The sequence below is a fragment of the Leptodactylus fuscus genome, unplaced genomic scaffold, assembly GCF_031893055.1.
Source record: "Leptodactylus fuscus isolate aLepFus1 unplaced genomic scaffold, aLepFus1.hap2 HAP2_SCAFFOLD_271, whole genome shotgun sequence".
NCBI classification, from domain to species: Eukaryota; Metazoa; Chordata; class Amphibia; order Anura; family Leptodactylidae; genus Leptodactylus; species Leptodactylus fuscus.
In genome coordinates this window covers 27,651-46,420 of record NW_027440294.1, presented here as the reverse complement: position 1 = coordinate 46,420, position 18,770 = coordinate 27,651, and the positions used below count along the sequence as shown (strand labels likewise).

The following is an 18,770-nucleotide window of genomic DNA, read 5'->3' as shown; positions in this document are numbered from 1 at the left end:
TCCGGCTGTTCCTCCTCTTACCAGGGGGTTGTGGTTTGACTGTTCCTCCTCTTACATGACTGTTGGGATCTGGCTGTTCCTGCACTCACCTTATCTCTTGTACTCCTTCCTGTCTAGGGCTCTGTGGAGTCCATGAAATTGGTTCTTGGGGGGTCCCTGAGCAGAGTGGGAGCCCTGAGTGAGTGCCCCTTCCAGGATGATGAGTCCATCCACAATACAGGTAGGGTGTAGGGTTGGTGGTCTGTTGCGGTGGGTGTAGACATGTGCTGCCCTCATTCACCTCTCTGTTTTGTGTCCCGCTCCCCACAGTGAATGGTGTGGTGAACTCCATCCTAGGTGAGTGCCCCCTCTGGCTGTCGCTGGCCTGAAACCTGTTGTACTGAGGTTACCGCTCTGCCTTCTCTCCGCAGGGGAGCACACTAAGGCACTGATCACACAGATGACACTCTTCAATAAGGTCCTGGCCGAGCTGCGGGAGGACATCCGGGACCAGGTAATGCGCTGCCCCTATCCTGGGAGGTCACAGGTCTAGCATTGGCCACTGCTGACCCTCCTCTCTGTTTATGTCCAGGTGAAGGAGATGTCCCTCATTCGCAACACGATTATGGAGTGCCAGGTGTGCGGTAAGTACATGACCGGAGCACCCAGCATGTACAGTGCCCACAGGACGGGCACATGGTCTGCCCCCTACTGGTGGGGGTAATGGGGGCTATTGTCTTGCTGCTATCTGCTCTCTTATTACTCAGGGTTCCATGAACATCGCTCTCGCTGTAACCCTAACCCGTGTTTCCAGGGTGTGGACTGTATGGAGACCTACGAGTACCCCGGATACCGCTGTGGCCCCTGCCCCCCAGGATCTCACGGTAATGGCACGCACTGTGCAGACATTGATGAGGTATGAACTGGTGGCCGGGGGTACTGTGGGCGATGGTAGAGGATGAAACGCTGACACTCTGTTATTACCTGTAGTGCTCACATGCCAACCCTTGTTTCTCTGGCTCGAAATGCATCAACACCTCTCCTGGCTTCCGTTGTGAGCCGTGTCCTCGGGGGTACAAGGGCAATTCTGTGTCTGGGGTGGGTGTAGACTATGCCAAAGCCAGCAAACAGGTGAGCTGAATACCATCCTTCGTGTGTTTCAGCGGGTGTAGTGTCCAGGGGGTTTGGGGTCTGACTTGTCATCTGCCATGCTTTCCAGGTTTGCTCAGATATTGATGAATGTAATGATGGGAATAATGGCGGCTGCGCAGCGAACTCAATCTGTACGAACACCGTGGTAAGTGTCCACGCCTATAAAAACACAAAACACTGTCATCGTACTGACCTCCTCACCGTCATTATACTCTCTCCCTTACACCCTCACTTTCACTGTACTCTCCCCGCCACACACTTACTGTCATTGTTCTCCCCCCCCACACCTTTACTATCATTATACTCTCCCCCTTACACCCTCACTGTTGTTGTACTCTACCCTTTACACCCTTAATGTTGTTGTACTTTCCCACTACACCCTCACAGTTGTTGTACTTTCCCACTACACCCTCACTGTTGTTGTACTCTCCCCTTACACCCTCACAGTTGTTGTAATCTCCCACTACACCCTCACTGTTGTTGTACTCTCTCCGTTACACCCTCACTGTCGTTGTTCTCACCTCCTCACCCTCACTGTTGTTGTACTCTCTCTGTTACACCCTCACAGTCATACTCTCTCTGTTACACCCTCACTGTTGTTGTACTCTCTCGGTTACACCCTCAGTTGTTGTACTCTCCCCTTACACCCTCACAGTCGTTATACTCTCCCACTACACCCACACTGTTGTTGTACTCTCTCCGTTACACCCTCACTGTCGTACTCACCTCCTCACCCTCGCTGTTGTTGTACTCTCCCACTACACCCTCACTGTTGTTGTACTCTCTCTGTTACACCCTCACAGTCGTTGTACTCTCTCCGTTACACCCTCGCTGTTGTTGTACTCACCTCCTCACCCTCACTGTTGTTGTACTCTCTCTGTTACACCCTCACAGTCATACTCTCTCTGTTACACCCTCACTGTTGTTGTACTCTCTCGGTTACACCCTCAGTTGTTGTACTCTCCCCTTACACCCTCACAGTCGTTATACTCTCCCACTACACCCACACTGTTGTTGTACTCTCTCCGTTACACCCTCACTGTCGTACTCACCTCCTCACCCTCGCTGTTGTTGTACTCTCCCACTACACCCTCACTGTTGTTGTACTCTCTCTGTTACACCCTCACAGTCGTTGTACTCTCTCCGTTACACCCTCGCTGTTGTTGTACTCACCTCCTCACCTTCGCTGTTGTTGTACTCTCCCACTACACCCTCACTGTTGTTGTACGCTCTCCGTTACACCCTCACAGTCGTACTCTCTCCGTTACACCCTCGCTGTTGTTGTACTCTCATACTACACCCTCAGTCATTGTACTCTCTCCGTTACACCCTCGCTGTTGTTGTACTCTCTCTGTTACACCCTCACTGTCGTTGTACTCACCTCCTCACCCTCACAGTCGTTGTACTCTCTCCGTTACACCCTCACAGTCGTTGTACTCTCTCCGTTACACCCTCGCTGTTGTTGTACTCTCATACTACACCCTCAGTCATTGTACTCTCCCACTACACCCTTAATGTTGTTGTACTCTCTCTGTTTACACCCTCACAGTCATTGTACTCTCCCACTACACCCTCACTGTTGTTGTACTCTCCCCTTACACCCTCACTGTTGTTGTACTCTCTCCGTTACACCCTCGCTGTTGTTGTACTCTCTCCGTTACACCTTCGCTGTTGTTGTACTCTCCGTTACACCCTCACTGTTGTTGTACTCACCTACTACACCCTCACAGTCATTGTACTCTCCCACTACACCCTCAATGTTGTTGTACTCTCTCCGTTACACCCTCATTGTTGTTGTACTCTCCCACTACACCCTCACTGTTGTTGTACTCTCTGTTTACACCCTCACTGTCGTTGTACTCACCTTCTCACCCTCGCTGTTGTTGTACTCTCCCACTACACCCTCAATGTTGTTGTACTCTCTCTGTTACACCCTCACTGTCGTTGTACTCACCTCCTCACCCTCACAGTCGTTGTACTCTCTCCGTTACACCCTCACAGTCGTTGTACTCTCTCCGTTACACCCTCGCTGTTGTTGTACTCTCATACTACACCCTCACAGTCATTGTACTCTTCCACTACACCCTTAATGTTGTTGTACTCTCTCTGTTTACACCCTCACAGTCATTGTACTCTCCCACTACACCCTCACTGTTGTTGTACTCTCCCCTTACACCCTCACTGTTGTTGTACTCTCTCCGTTACACCCTCGCTGTTGTTGTACTCTCTCCGTTACACCTTCGCTGTTGTTGTACTCTCCGTTACACCCTCACTGTTGTTGTACTCACCTACTACACCCTCACAGTCATTGTACTCTCCCACTACACCCTCACTGTTGTTGTACTCTCTCTGTTACACCCTCACAGTTGTTGTACTCTCTGTTTACACCCTCATTGTCGTTGTACTCACCTTCTCACCCTCGCTGTCATTGTACTCTCCCACTACACCCTCACTGTTGTTGTACTCTCATACTACACCCTCACAGTCATTGTACTCTTCCACTACACCCTTAATGTTGTTGTACTCTCTCTGTTTACACCCTCACAGTCATTGTACTCTCCCACTACACCCTCACTGTTGTTGTACTCTCCCCTTACACCCTCACTGTTGTTGTACTCTCTCCGTTACACCCTCGCTGTTGTTGTACTCTCTCCGTTACACCTTCGCTGTTGTTGTACTCTCCGTTACACCCTCACTGTTGTTGTACTCACCTACTACACCCTCACAGTCATTGTACTCTCCCACTACACCCTCGCTGTTGTTGTACTCTCTCCGTTACACCTTCGCTGTTGTTGTACTCTCCGTTACACCCTCACTGTTGTTGTACTCACCTACTACACCCTCACAGTCATTGTACTCTCCCACTACACCCTCACTGTTGTTGTACTCTCTCCATTACACCCTCACAGTTGTTGTACTCTCCCACTACACCCTCACTGTTGTTGTACTCTCTCTGTTACACCCTCACAGTTGTTGTACTCTCTGTTTACACCCTCACTGTCGTTGTACTCACCTTCTCACCCTTGCTGTTGTTGTACTCTCCCACTACACCCTCAATGTTGTTGTACTCTCTCTGTTTACACCCTCACAGTCGTTGTACTCACCTCCTCACCCTCTCTGTTGTTCTTTTTTTCCCCTACAGCCTTGTTCTTGTTGTACTCACTCCTATTCTCCAATTTTAGGGCTCCTACAAGTGTGGTCCTTGTAAGCCTGGGTTTGTTGGGAACCAGTCTTTGGGATGTGCACCAAAGAAATCGTGTGTGGGCCCGGCCTTCAACCCCTGTCACGTCAATGCACATTGCGTGTTTGAGAGAAATGGGGACGTCACCTGTGCAGTAAGAAGCCTCTTACCCGGTGTCCTGTCTGCAGCCCCCTCCCCTGTTTGGCTTTGTGACTTTCTCTTTATTTTCTCTCTTCACAGTGCAACGTAGGCTGGGCAGGTAATGGGTACACGTGCGGCAGAGACACCGACATCGATGGCTACCCCGACGAGCCCATGCCTTGTATCGACAACAACAAACACTGCCGCCAGGTACCAAGAGCTGGGAAGAGGCTTGATGGGGATCCCGCACCTCCTCTGTAGCCCCCCACCCGCTCTGTGGACTCCCTCTGCTCTGTAGCCCCCCGCCCGCTCTGTAGACTCTCTCTGCTCTGCAGCCCCCCCCCCCACTATCTCTGCTCTGCAGCCCCCCCACTATCTCTGCTCTGCAGCCCCCCCACTATCTCTGCTCTGCAGCCCCCCCACTATCTCTGCTCTGCAGCCCCCCCACTATCTCTGCTCTGCAGCCCCCCCACTATCTCTGCTCTGCAGCCCCCCCACTATCTCTGCTCTGCAGCCCCCCCCGCCCGCTCTGTACTCTCTCTGCTCTGTAGCCCCCCGCCCGCTCTGTAGACTCTCTCTGCTCTGCAGCCCCCCCCCACTATCTCTGCTCTGCAGCCCCCCCACTATCTCTGCTCTGCAGCCCCCCCACTATCTCTGCTCTGCAGCCCCCCCCCGCCCGCTCTGTACTCTCTCTGCTCCGTAGCCCCCCACTTGCTCTGTAGACTCTGCTCTGTAGACTCTCTACTCTGTAGCCCCCCGCCCACTCTGTAGACACTCTCTGCTCTGCAGCCCCCCCCACCCGCTCTGTACTCTCTCTGCTCTGCAGCCCCCCCGCCCACTCTGTAGACTCTCTGCCCTGTAGCCTCCCGCCTGCTGTGTAGCCCCTCTCTGCTCTGCAGCCCCCCCCCCCGCCCGCTCTGTAGACCCTCTCTGCTCTGTAGCCCCCCGCCTGCTGTGTAGACCCTCTCTGCGCTGTAGCCCCCACCTGCTCTGTAGCCCCCCACCCGCTCTGTAGACCCTCTCTGCTCTGTAGCCCCCCGCCCGCTCTGTAGACCCTCTCTGCTCTGTAGCCCCCCGCCCGCTCTGTAGACCCTCTCTGCTCTGTAGCCCCCTGCCCGCTCTGTAGACCCTCTCTGCTCTGTAGCCCCCTGCCCGCTCTGTAGACCCTCTCTGCTCTGTAGCCCCCGCCCGTTCTGTAGACCCTCTCTGCTCTGTAGCCCCCCGCCCGCTCTGTAGACCCTCTCTGCTCTGTAGCCCCCGCCCGCTCTGTAGACCCTCTCTGCTCTGTAGCCCCCTGCCTGCTGTGTAGTCTTGCTCTCCTCTGTAGACCCTCTCTGTTCTGTAGCCCCCCGCCTGCTCTGTAGCCCCCCGCCCGCTCTGTAGACCCTCTCTGTTCTGTAGCCCCCCGCCCGCTCTGTAGACCCTCTCTGCTCTGTAGCCCCCCGCCCGCTCTGTAGACCCTCTCTGCTCTGTAGCCCCCGCCCGTTCTGTAGACCCTCTCTGCTCTGTAGCCCCCTGCCTGCTGTGTAGTCTTGCTCTCCTCTGTAGACTCACCCCTTGTAGAAGCCCCTTGCCCACTCTGTAGACCCTCTCTGTTCTGTAGACCCTCTCTGTTCTGTAGCCCCCTGCCCGCTCTGTAGACCCTCTCTGCTCTGTAGCCCCCGCCCGCTCTGTAGACCCTCTCTGCTCTGTAGCCCCCGCCCGTTCTGTAGACCCTCTCTGCTCTGTAGCCCCCACCCGTTCTGTAGACCCTCTCTGCTCTGTAGCCCCCGCCCGCTCTGTAGACCCTCTCTGCTCTGTAGCCCCCGCCCGTTCTGTAGACCCTCTCTGCTCTGTAGCCCCCGCCCGCTCTGTAGACCCTCTCTGCTCTGTAGCCCCCGCCCGCTCTGTAGACCCTCTCTGCTCTGTAGCCCCCGCCCGTTCTGTAGACCCTCTCTGCTCTGTAGCCCCCCGCCCGCTCTGTAGACCCTCTCTGCTCTGTAGCCCCCGCCCGTTCTGTAGACCCTCTCTGCTCTGTAGCCCCCGCCCGTTCTGTAGACCCCGCCCGTTCTGTAGACCCTCTCTGCTCTGTAGCCCCCGCCCGTTCTGTAGACCCCGCCCGTTCTGTAGACCCTCTCTGCTCTGTAGCCCCCGCCCGTTCTGTAGACCCCGCCCGTTCTGTAGACCCTCTCTGCTCTGTAGCCCCCGCCCGCTCTGTAGACCCTCTCTGCTCTGTAGCCCCCGCCCGTTCTGTAGACCCTCTCTGCTCTGTAGCCCCCGCCCGCTCTGTAGACCCTCTCTGCTCTGTAGCCCCCGCCCGTTCTGTAGACCCTCTCTGTTCTGTAGCCCCCCGCCCGCTCTGTAGACCCTCTCTGCTCTGTAGCCCCCGCCCGTTCTGTAGACCCTCTCTGCTCTGTAGCCCCCGCCCGTTCTGTAGACCCCGCCCGTTCTGTAGACCCTCTCTGCTCTGTAGCCCCCGCCCGTTCTGTAGACCCCGCCCGTTCTGTAGACCCCGCCCGTTCTGTAGACCCTCTCTGCTCTGTAGCCCCCTGCCTGCTGTGTAGTCTTGCTCTCCTCTGTAGACCCTCTCTGTTCTGTAGCCCCCCGCCTGCTCTGTAGCCCCCTGCCTGCTGTGTAGTCTTGCTCTCCTCTGTAGACTCACCCCTTGTAGAAGCCCCTTGCCCACTCTGGAGACCCTTGACCTATTTTGCCCCTCTCTGCATAGGATAACTGCAAACTGACCCCGAACTCAGGCCAGGAAGACGCTGACAACGATGGGATTGGAGACCAGTGTGACGAGGACGCTGACGGTGATGGCATCAAGAACGTTGAGGTAAGGTGGAGCTCACCACCTAGTTGTGGTCCTAGATCCTGGGCCCCTTGTCTTGTGAGGACTCTGTACCCGGGGGGTTTGGACGCCCCTTCACTGTGCTCTTCTCTTATAGGATAACTGCCGACTCGTCCCCAACAAGGACCAGCAGAACTCTGACACCGACTCATTTGGTGATGCCTGTGACAACTGCCCCAATGTCCCCAACAATGACCAGAGGGACACCGACGCCAACGGGGAGGGAGATGCCTGCGACAATGACATTGATGGGGATGGTGAGTGACAAGCGGTCATGTGAGCAGTGCAGGGGTAACGGACGCCATAATTCGAGAAGACGCCAACACCAGAGGTCCGTGCGAGAAGTCACATCAGCTCGAGGAACTTAACAGGGAGACGACAAAATCACAGTGTACTGATGGGGAGGGGGCGGCGGGGGCTAAAAACCGAGTAGAAACGACGGCCCCAACACGTGACTGTATACATGTATACCTGTGTGCTGTAATACAGCGTGTGTGTGTATGTGTATATATATATATGTATGTACTAGCCTCTGCCCGCGACTTCGCCTGCATGTTGTCGGCGTCGATGATCTACCGGTTTCGGTGTTTCGGCAGCTCTCAAGCTGGCCTGCCACTAAACTCATTCCTCGCGCCATGCCTGTGATTGTTGCGGTATCTCAGCAGCTCGCTAGGACGCCATATAATGAGCGTGTTGTTGGTGCCGATGATCCCCGTCAGCTCCGCTTGAGGAGACCTCTGTGACTTCTGGCCCCTTCATAGCTCTCGCTGTTTGTGACAAATTAGATTGTCTTTTTCCCGCCATGTATAATATCAGTAAACTGCCAGTGTGGAGTAAAGGGGTTTCCCCCTCCAGTGTGTCAGCACTGCCTGGAGCAGATCAGATAATATGCAGATGCTTGTACACAATGGTTAGCTGAGTGTTACATAGAGAGATAACAGACCTGGGAGCTGAGATAAGCGGCTGCAGGAGCAGTGTAATATAGTATGTGACCATAAATCCAGAACAGTAGTGAAGCCATGTCATGTACCGGGATACAAAGTAGCCGATGTGTTACTCCAGGTTACAGAGTATCTATGGGACAAATCTCATCCAAATCTGCTCAGTGGTTTCTGTGATTGAGGAGCAAACATCCAAACTGTCACAGGTATAATAGTAGTAGGATATACATGTATACCTGTGTGCTGTAATACAGTATGTATGTGTATATGTATATATATATATATATATATATATATATATATATATATATATATATAACACTCACCGGCCACTTTATTAGGTACACCTGTCCAACTGCTCGTTAACACTTAATTTCTAATCAGCCAATCACATGGCGGCAACTCAGTGCATTTAGGCATGTAGACATGGTCAAGACAATCTCCTGCAGTTCAAACCGAGCATCAGTATGGGGGGGAAGAAAGGTGATGTGAGTGCCTTTGAACGTGGCATGGTTGTTGGTGCCAGAAGGGCTGGTCTGAGTATTTCAGAAACTGCTGATCTACTGGGATTTTCACGCACAACCATCTCTAGGGTTTACAGAGAATGGTCCGAAAAAGAAAAAACATCCAGTGAGCGGCAGTTCTGTGGGGGGCGGAAATGCGTTGTTGATGCCAGAGGTCAGAGGAGAATGGCCAGACTGGTTCCAGCTGATAGAAAGGCAACAGTGACTCAAATAGCCACCCGTTACACCCAAGGTAGCCAGAAGAGCATCTCTGAACGCCGCACAGTACGTCCAACTTTGAGGCTACAGATGGGCTACAGCAGCAGAAGACCACACCGGGGGCCACTCCTTTCAGCTAAGAACAGGAAACTGAGGCTACAATTTGCACAAGCTCATCGAAATTGGACAATTGAAGATTGGAAAAACGTTGCCTGGTCTGATGAGTCTCGATTTCTGCTGCGACATTCGGATGGTAGGGTCAGAATTTGGCGTCAACAACATGAAAGCATGGATCCATCCTGCCTTGTATCGGTAACGGTTCAGGCTGGTGGTGGTGGTGTCATGGTGTGGGGAATATTTTCTTGGCACTCTTTGGGCCCCTTGGTACCAATTGAGCATCGTTGCAACGCCAAAGCCTACCTGAGTATTGTTGCTGACCATGTCCATCCCTTTATGAGCACAATGTACCCAACATCTGATGGCTACTTTCAGCAGGATAATGCAATGCCATGTCATAAAGCTGGAATCATCTCAGACTGGTTTCTTGAACATGACAATGAGTTCACTGTACTCCAATGGCCTCCACAGTCACCAGATCTCAATCCAATAGAGGAGCATCTTTGGGATGTGGTGGAACGGGAGATTGGCATCATGGATGTGCAGCCGACAAATCTGCGACTGCAACTGTGTGATGCCATCATGTCAATATGGACCAAAATCTCTGAGGAATGCTTCGCGCACCTTGTTGTATCTATGCCACGAAGAATTGAGGCAGTTCTGAAGGCAAAAGGGGGTCCAACCCGTTACTAACATGGTCTACCTAATAAAGTGGCCGGTGAGTGTATATGTATATGTGTGTGTGTACTTACCTGTGTGTTTTTGTCCAGGCATCCCTAACATGCTGGATAACTGTGCCAAAGTACCAAACCCCCTGCAGACAGACAGAGACTTGGATGGTGTTGGTGACGCCTGTGACAGCTGCCCTGAGACTAGCAACCCCACCCAGGTAATACAGCTTTTACCCCTGTATACCTGCCCTCTAGTTATAGGTGATGTCTATACTCTTATATACCTGTCCTGTATAGTTATAGGTGATGTTCATACCCTGTATACTTACTCTCTATAACTTGCCCGCCCCGTGCCTATGTGTATACTCTGCCCGCCCCTGTGCCTATGTGTATACTCTGCCCGCCCCTGTGCCTATGTATATACTCTGCCCGCCCCTGTGCCTATGTATATACTCTGCCCGCCCCTGTGCCTATGTGTATACTCTGCCCGCCCCTGTGCCTATGTATATACCCTGCCTGCCCCTGTGCCTATGTATATACTCTGCTCCCCCTGTGCCTATGTATATACCCTGCCTGCCCCTGTGCCTATATGTATACCCTGCCCGCCCCTGTGACTATATGTATACCCTGCCCGCCCCTGTGCCTATGTATATACTCTGCCCGCCCCTGTGCCTATGTATATACTCTGCTCGCCCCTGTGCCTATGTATATACTCTGCCCGCCCCTGTGCCTATGTATATACTCTGCTCGCCCCTGTGCCTATGTATATACCCTGCCCGCCCCTGTGCCTATGTGTATACCCTGCCCGCCCCTGTGCCTATGTGTATACCCTGCCTGCCCCTGTGCCTATATGTATACCCTGCCCGCCCCGTGCCTATGTATATACTCTGCCCGCCCCTGTGCCTATATGTATACCCTGCCTGCCCCTGTGCCTATGTGTATACCCTGCCCACCCCTGTGCCTATGTATATACCCTGCCCGCCCCTGTGCCTATATGTATACCCTGCCTGCCCCTGTGCCTATGTGTATACCCTGCCCGCCCCTGTGCCTATATGTATACCCTGCCCGCCCCGTGCCTATGTATATACTCTGCCCGCCCCTGTGCCTATATGTATACCCTGCCCGCCCCTGTGCCTATATGTATACCTTGCCCGCCCCTGTGCCTATATGTATACCCTGCCTGCCCCTGTGCCTATGTGTATACCCTGCCTGCCCCTGTGCCTATGTGTATACCCTGCCCGCCCCTGTGCCTATGTGTATACTCTGCCCGCCCCTGTGCCTATGTGTATACCCTGCCCGCCCCTGTACCTATGTGTATACCCTGCCCGCCCCTGTGCCTATATGTATACCTTGCCCGCCCCTGTGCCTATATGTATACCCTGCCTGCCCCTGTGCCTATGTGTATACCCTGCCCGCCCCTGTGCCTATATGTATACCCTGCCCGCCCCTGTGCCTATGTGTATACTCTGCCCGCCCCTGTGCCTATGTGTATACCCTGCCCGCCCCTGTACCTATGTATATACTCTGCCCGCCCCTGTGCCTATGTGTATACCCTGCCCGCCCCTGTACCTATGTGTATATTCTGCCCACCCCTGTGCCTATGTGTATACCCTGCCCGCCCCTGTACCTATGTGTATATTCTGCCCACCCCTGTGCCTATGTATATACCCTGCCCGCCCCTGTGCCTATGTGTATATTCTGCCCGTCCCCGTGCCTATGTATATACTCTGCTCGCCCCTGTGCCTATGTATATACTCTGCCCGCCCCTGTGCCTATGTATATACTCTGCCCGCCCCTGTGCCTATATATATACCCTGCCCGCCCCTGTGCCTATGTATATACTCTGCCCGCCCCTGTGCCTATGTATATACTCTGCTCGCCCCTGTGCCTATGTGTATACTCTGCTCGCCCCTGTGCCTATGTATATACTCTGCCCGCCCCTGTGCCTATGTATATACCCTGCCCGCCCCTGTGCCTATGTATATACTCTGCTCGCCCCTGTGCCTATGTATATACTCTGCTCGCCCCTGTGCCTATGTATATACTCTGCCCGCCCCTGTGCCTATGTATATACCCTGCCCGCCCCTGTGCCTATGTATATACTCTGCCCGCCCCTGTGCCTATGTATATACTCTGCCCGCCCCTGTGCCTATATATATACCCTGCCCGCCCCTGTGCCTATGTATATACTCTGCCCGCCCCTGTGCCTATGTATATACCCTGCCCGCCCCTGTGCCTATGTGTATACTCTGCTCGCCCCTGTGCCTATGTATATACTCTGCCCGCCCCTGTGCCTATATGTATACCTTGCCCGCCCCTGTGCCTATATGTATACCCTGCCTGCCCCTGTTCCTATGTGTATACCCTGCCCGCCCCTGTGCCTATATGTATACCCTGCCTGCCCCTGTGCCTATGTGTATACCCTGCCCGCCCCTGTGCCTATGTGTATACCCTGCCCGCCCCTGTACCTATGTATATACTCTGCCCGCCCCTGTGCCTATGTGTATACCCTGCCCGCCCCTGTACCTATGTGTATATTCTGCCCACCCCTGTGCCTATGTGTATACCCTGCCTGCCCCTGTGCCTATGTATATACCCTGCCCGCCCCTGTACCTATGTGTATATTCTGCCCACCCCTGTGCCTATGTGTATACCCTGCCCGCCCCTATGTGTATACTCTGCCCGCCCCTGTGCCTATGTGTATACCCTGCCCGCCCCGTGCCTATGTATATACTCTGCCCGCCCCTGTGCCTATGTGTATACTCTGCCCGCCCCTGTGCCTATATATATACCCTGCCCGCCCCTGTGCCTATGTATATACTCTGCCCGCCCCTGTGCCTATATATATACCCTGCCCGCCCCTGTGCCTATGTGTATACTCTGCCCGCCCCTGTGCCTATATATATACCCTGCCCGCCCCTGTGCCTATGTATATACTCTGCCCGCCCCTGTGCCTATGTGTATACCCTGCCCGCCCCTGTGCCTATGTGTATACTCTGCCTGCCCCTGTGCCTATGTATATACCCTGCCTGCCCCTGTACCTATGTGTATATTCTGCCCACCCCTGTGCCTATGTATATACCCTGCCTGCCCCTGTACCTATGTGTATATTCTGCCCACCCCTGTGCCTATGTGTATACCCTGCCCGCCCCTATGTGTATACTCTGCCCGCCCCTGTGCCTATGTATATACTCTGCCCGCCCCTGTGCCTATATATATACCCTGCCCGCCCCTGTGCCTATGTGTATACTCTGCCCGCCCCTGTGCCTATGTATATACCCTGCCCGCCCCTGTGCCTATATATATACCCTGCCCGCCCCTGTGCCTATATATATACCCTGCCTGCCCCTGTGCCTATGTGTATACCCTGCCCACCCCTGTGCCTATGTATATACCCTGCCTGCCCCTGTGCCTATGTGTATACTCTGCCCGCCCCTGTGCCTATGTATATACCCTGCCCGCCCCTATGTGTATACCCTGCCCGCCCCTGTGCCTATGTATATACTCTGCCCGCCCCTGTGCCTATATATATACCCTGCCCGCCCCTGTGCCTATGTGTATACTCTGCCCGCCCCTGTGCCTATATATATACCCTGCCCGCCCCTGTGCCTATGTATATACTCTGCCCGCCCCTGTGCCTATGTGTATACCCTGCCCGCCCCTGTGCCTATGTGTATACTCTGCCTGCCCCTGTGCCTATGTATATACCCTGCCTGCCCCTGTACCTATGTGTATATTCTGCCCACCCCTGTGCCTATGTATATACCCTGCCTGCCCCTGTACCTATGTGTATATTCTGCCCACCCCTGTGCCTATGTGTATACCCTGCCCGCCCCTATGTGTATACTCTGCCCGCCCCTGTACCTATATATATACCCTGCCCGCCCCTGTGCCTATGTGTATACTCTGCCCGCCCCTGTGCCTATGTATATACCCTGCCCGCCCCTGTGCCTATATATATACCCTGCCCGCCCCTGTGCCTATATATATACCCTGCCCGCCCCTGTGCCTATGTGTATACTCTGCCCGCCCCTGTGCCTATGTATATACCCTGCCCGCCCCTATGTGTATACCCTGCCCGCCCCGTGCCTATATATACACCCTGCCCTCACCCTCTTATTGATGAGTGTCTTCTCCCTGCAGTCGGACGTGGATAGTGATCTGGTGGGCGACATGTGTGACACCAATCAGGACCGGTAAGTGGCTCCTTCTCACATGCAGGGTCGGGGGAGGCGCGAGGCTTCACCGTCTGGTACCTCTTCTTCCTCAGGGACGGTGACGGTCACCAGGACACCAAGGACAATTGTCCCGACGTCCCCAACAGCTCGCAGCTGGATTCGGACAACGACGGGGTCGGAGATGAGTGTGACCAGGATGACGACAATGATGGCGTCCCCGACTACGTTCCCCCGGGCCCTGACAACTGCCGGCTCATCCACAATCCCAACCAGAAGGACACGGATGGTAAGTGGTCGTGCGGTGGTGTGGCCGGGCCATGTGTAGGGCGTGGAGGTAACGGTGCGGCGTGCCCGCAGGTGACGGCATCGGGGACGTCTGTGAGATCGACTTTGATAACGACTCTGTGGCCGACTCCCAAGATGTCTGCCCCGAGAGCGCCGAGGTGACGCTCACCGACTTCAGGGCCTACCAGACCGTGGTCCTGGACCCAGAGGGCGACGCACAGATAGATCCAAACTGGGTGGTTCTGAACCAGGTAAACGGAGTATTCAGCCCCTGTCCTGCCCCGAGTGGGGGTCTTGTTTGTCAGCCACGTCCTGGCCGCCGCTCACTCGCTGTCCTGTTGTCTTCCTGCAGGGGATGGAGATTGTGCAGACTATGAACAGTGACCCAGGCCTGGCCGTAGGTAAGTGGCGCCCCCTGGTGGTTGTGTGAGTCTGGATCCCTCCCCGGGCTGAGCGCTCCACCTGTCATGTCTTCCTGCAGGGTACACCGCCTTCAATGGTGTGGACTTTGAGGGAACCTTCCACGTGAACACGGTGACAGATGACGACTACGCCGGCTTTATATTCAGCTACCAGGACAGCGCCAGCTTCTACGTAGTCATGTGGAAGCAGACGGAGCAGACGTACTGGCAGGCAACGCCCTTCAGAGCTGTGGCCGATCCGGGTCTGCAGCTGAAGGTGAGTGCTGCCCCCAGTGGCCACATGTAGCACTGCAGTAACGTTACACTGCTCCACCCAATGTAGTGGCCTTTAGGGGGCCCCATTGGATTCCTGCGGGTTTTTTTTAATAGGCAGTGGAGGTCTGGGAATGACCCTATAACTTACTGCTTCCTGCTCCTGCTTGCGGCCTCCTCTTCCCTCATCAGCCACTAGGGGGCCCCCATGCACCGCATATTACGTCATCACGACCTGATGTGTGGCGCGTAGGTCCCACTGAAGGCTGAAGAGGGAGGAGGAGGCTGCGAGCAGGTGCGGGGAGCAGTCAGTACATGCCGCTGGGTAGAGCTTGTACGCCACATTCAGTATCAAGTCCCAATACTCACCTATGTGCTCTCCAGCGCCTCCCGCTCCAGGTGCACGCAACGTCACAATAGAGCACCCGGAGCAGGGAGACAGAGCAACGGAATAGACAGGTAATGATGGTAATACTGCTACAGTGGGGACCAATGAAGGGGTCATTGAATGGTTATTTGTCCCCATCCCCGTACAGTGGCCCCTTCACTAGTCCCCATCCCCGTACAGTGGCCCCTTCACTAGTCCCCATCCCCATACAGTGGCCCCTTCACTAGTCCCCATCCCCATACAGTGGCCCTTCACTAGTCCCCATCCCCATACAGTGGCCCTTCACTAGTCCCCATCCCCGTACAGTGGCCCCTTCACTATTCCTCATCCCCATACGGTGGCCCCTTCACTAGTCCCCATCCCCATACGGTGACCCCTTCACTAGTCTCCATCCCCATACGGTGGCCCCTTCACTAGTCTCCATCCCCATACGGTGGCCCCTTCACTAGTCTCCATCCCCATACAGTGGCCCCTTCACTAGTCCCCATACAGTGGCCCCTTCACTAGTCCCCATCCCCATGCAGTGGCCCCTTCACTATTCCTCATCCCCATACAGTGGCCTCTTCACTAGTCTCCATCCCCATACAGTGGCCCCTTCACTAGTCTCCATCCCCATGCAGTGGCCCCTTCACTAGTCTCCATCCCCATACAGTGGCCCCTTCACTAGTCTCCATCCCCATACGGTGGCCCCTTCACTAGTCTCCATCCCCATACAGTGGCCCCTTCACTAGTCCCCATCCCCATACAGTGGCCCCTTCACTAGTCTCCATCCCCATACGGTGGCCCCTTCACTAGTCTCCATCCCCATACGGTGGCCCCTTCACTAGTCTCCATCCCCATACAATGGCCCCTTCACTAGTCTCCATCCCCATACAGTGGCCCCTTCACTAGTCCCCATCCCCATGCAGTGGCCCCTTCACTATTCCTCATCCCCATACAGTGGCCTCTTCACTAGTCCCCATCCCCATACAGTGGCCCCTTCACTAGTCTCCATCCCCATGCAGTGGCCCCTTCACTATTCCCCATCCACCGTGCAGTGGCCCCTTCACTATTCCCCATCCCCATACAGTGGCCCCTTCACTAGTCCCCATACAGTGGCCCCTTCACTAGTCCCCATCCCCATGCAGTGGCCCCTTCACTATTCCTCATCCCCATACAGTGGCCTCTTCACTAGTCTCCATCCCCATACAGTGGCCCCTTCACTAGTCTCCATCCCCATACAATGGCCCCTTCACTAGTCCCCATCCCCATACAGTGGCCCCTTCACTAGTCTCCATCCCCATGCAGTGGCCCCTTCACTAGTCTCCATCCCCATACAGTGGCCCCTTCACTAGTCTCCATCCCCATACGGTGGCCCCTTCACTAGTCTCCATCCCCATACAGTGGCCCCTTCACTAGTCTCCATCCCCATACGGTGGCCCCTTCACTAGTCTCCATCCCCATACGGTGGCCCCTTCACTAGTCTCCATCCCCATACAATGGCCCCTTCACTAGTCTCCATCCCCATACAGTGGCCCCTTCACTAGTCCCCATCCCCATGCAGTGGCCCCTTCACTATTCCTCATCCCCATACAGTGGCCTCTTCACTAGTCCCCATCCCCATACAGTGGCCCCTTCACTAGTCTCCATCCCCATGCAGTGGCCCCTTCACTATTCCTCATCCTCATACAGTGGCCCTTTCACTATTCCCCATCCCCATACAGTGGCCCCTTCACTAGCCTGCATCCTCATACAGTGGCCCCTTCACTATTCCCCATCCACCGTGCAGTGGCCCCTTCACTATTCCCCATCCCTGTACAGAGACTAGAGGGGACCCTCAGAAAGAAATTTTCTGTGCAAAAGTCCCCTATGAGTGCACCCACATGTTCTATCCCGCTGTCTCTCTAGGCAGTGAAGTCAAAGACTGGACCCGGGGAATATATGCGCAATGCCTTGTGGCACACGGGACACACCCCTGACCATGTGCGCCTTTTGTGGAAGGATCCCCGAAATGTCGGCTGGAAGGACAAGACCTCGTACCGCTGGCAGCTCACGCATCGGCCCCAGGTGGGCTATATCAGGTCAGCTCATGCACTGGCCCCAAGTGGGCTATATCAGGTCAGCTCATGCACTGGCCCCAAGTGGGCTATATCAGGTCAGCTCATGCACTGGCCCCAAGTGGGCTATATCTGGTCACGTACCGGCCCCAGGTGGGCTATATCATGCCATGCAGAGGATATGATGGCCGCCTGTAGCTACTGTGGGGGGTGTTAGAGGCCTGATACTTGCCTCATTATGGGCTCCCTTTGGGGGTCTTACTTGGCCTCTGGGTGAGGGGTTTGGTCCCTACAGCGGACTTGTCACACACATGGAGGTGTCTGGGCTGTGGAGCTTGCACTTTGCTGACACTGCCTCTACCTTGTGGCCCCTGAGGGGTTAATCTTCCCAGTTCACCCACTTGTGTATAATGGGGAGGGGGGCCGAGCGCCAATGTACTGAAGCCATGATATCAGCGGGGAGCGACGCCACCAAGTCCTTGTGGGCATCACCCCGGCAACACAATCCCTGTCAGGAATGCCAGGGCCGGAGTAAGAGCGAGCCGCCATTCATATGGAAAACCGCCGAACAATACTCTGCCTCTGGGAACGGGCCTGAGCGCTGCTCCTGGAAGTGACCCCATGCTGGGCTCTCCCAATAACGCCCCTCCAGCGGGCCTGCCAACGCTGAGCTCATCGGCAGATTGTGAGCCAAATGCTGCGGCCACCAGAACAAAGGGTTAATGGCGAGAGCTAGGAGATCAGGTAGAGATGTCATGCCTGTAATAACCACATGTGGCGCCCCCTCAGGGTGAAGCTGTACGAGGGCGTGGACCTGGTGGCTGATTCTGGGGTGGTCATAGACACCACCATGCGAGGAGGACGACTGGGGGTCTTCTGCTTCTCACAGGAGAACATCATCTGGTCCAACTTACAGTACAGATGTAACGGTGAGTGAGCGAGCAGGAGGATGTGCCAGTGCGGGAGGACACGTGCGGGAGGGTGTGCGGGTGCGGGAGGACACGTGCGGGAGGGTGTGCGGGTGCGGGAGGACACGTGCGGGAGGGTGTGCGGGTGCGGGAGGACACGTGCGGGTGGGTGTGCGGGTGGACACGTGCGGGAGGACACGTGCGGGTGCTGGAGAACACATGCGGGAGGGGGTGCGGGTGCTGGAGAACACATGCGAGAGGGGGTGTGGGGTGCGGGAGAACACATGCGGGAGGGGGTGTGGGGTGCGGGAGAACACATGCGGGAGGGGGTGTGGGGTGCGGGAGAACACATGCGGGAGGGGGTGTGGGTGCTGGAGAACACATGCGAGAGGGGGTGTGGGGTGCGGGAGAACACATGCGGGAGGGGGTGTGGGGTGCGGGAGAACACATGCGGGAGGGGGTGTGGGGTGCGGGAGAACACATGCGGGAGGGGGTGTGGGGTGCGGGAGAACACATGCGGGAGGGGGTGTGGGGTGCGGGAGAACACATGCGGGAGGGGGTGTGGGGTGC

At 55.4% G+C, this 18,770-nt stretch overlaps 1 protein-coding gene across 1 annotated transcript in view; it reads left to right on the top strand.

Annotated features, from left to right (window-relative positions):
* Positions 1 to 18,770, top strand: part of THBS3 (thrombospondin 3) — a 42,778-nt gene that overhangs the window by 18,697 nt on the left and 5,311 nt on the right. Inside the window, exons 4-22 of the mRNA XM_075261682.1 lie at positions 118 to 220; positions 310 to 336; positions 411 to 493; positions 572 to 623; positions 747 to 895; positions 970 to 1,110; positions 1,199 to 1,276; positions 4,314 to 4,466; positions 4,553 to 4,663; positions 7,158 to 7,265; positions 7,378 to 7,537; positions 9,831 to 9,949; positions 13,875 to 13,927; positions 14,002 to 14,195; positions 14,267 to 14,445; positions 14,547 to 14,595; positions 14,676 to 14,872; positions 17,144 to 17,316; positions 18,082 to 18,221. Of these exons, the coding sequence (XP_075117783.1) occupies positions 118 to 220; positions 310 to 336; positions 411 to 493; positions 572 to 623; positions 747 to 895; positions 970 to 1,110; positions 1,199 to 1,276; positions 4,314 to 4,466; positions 4,553 to 4,663; positions 7,158 to 7,265; positions 7,378 to 7,537; positions 9,831 to 9,949; positions 13,875 to 13,927; positions 14,002 to 14,195; positions 14,267 to 14,445; positions 14,547 to 14,595; positions 14,676 to 14,872; positions 17,144 to 17,316; positions 18,082 to 18,221 (2,269 nt within the window). The remainder of the gene's footprint in view (positions 1 to 117; positions 221 to 309; positions 337 to 410; positions 494 to 571; positions 624 to 746; positions 896 to 969; positions 1,111 to 1,198; positions 1,277 to 4,313; positions 4,467 to 4,552; positions 4,664 to 7,157; positions 7,266 to 7,377; positions 7,538 to 9,830; positions 9,950 to 13,874; positions 13,928 to 14,001; positions 14,196 to 14,266; positions 14,446 to 14,546; positions 14,596 to 14,675; positions 14,873 to 17,143; positions 17,317 to 18,081; positions 18,222 to 18,770) is intronic.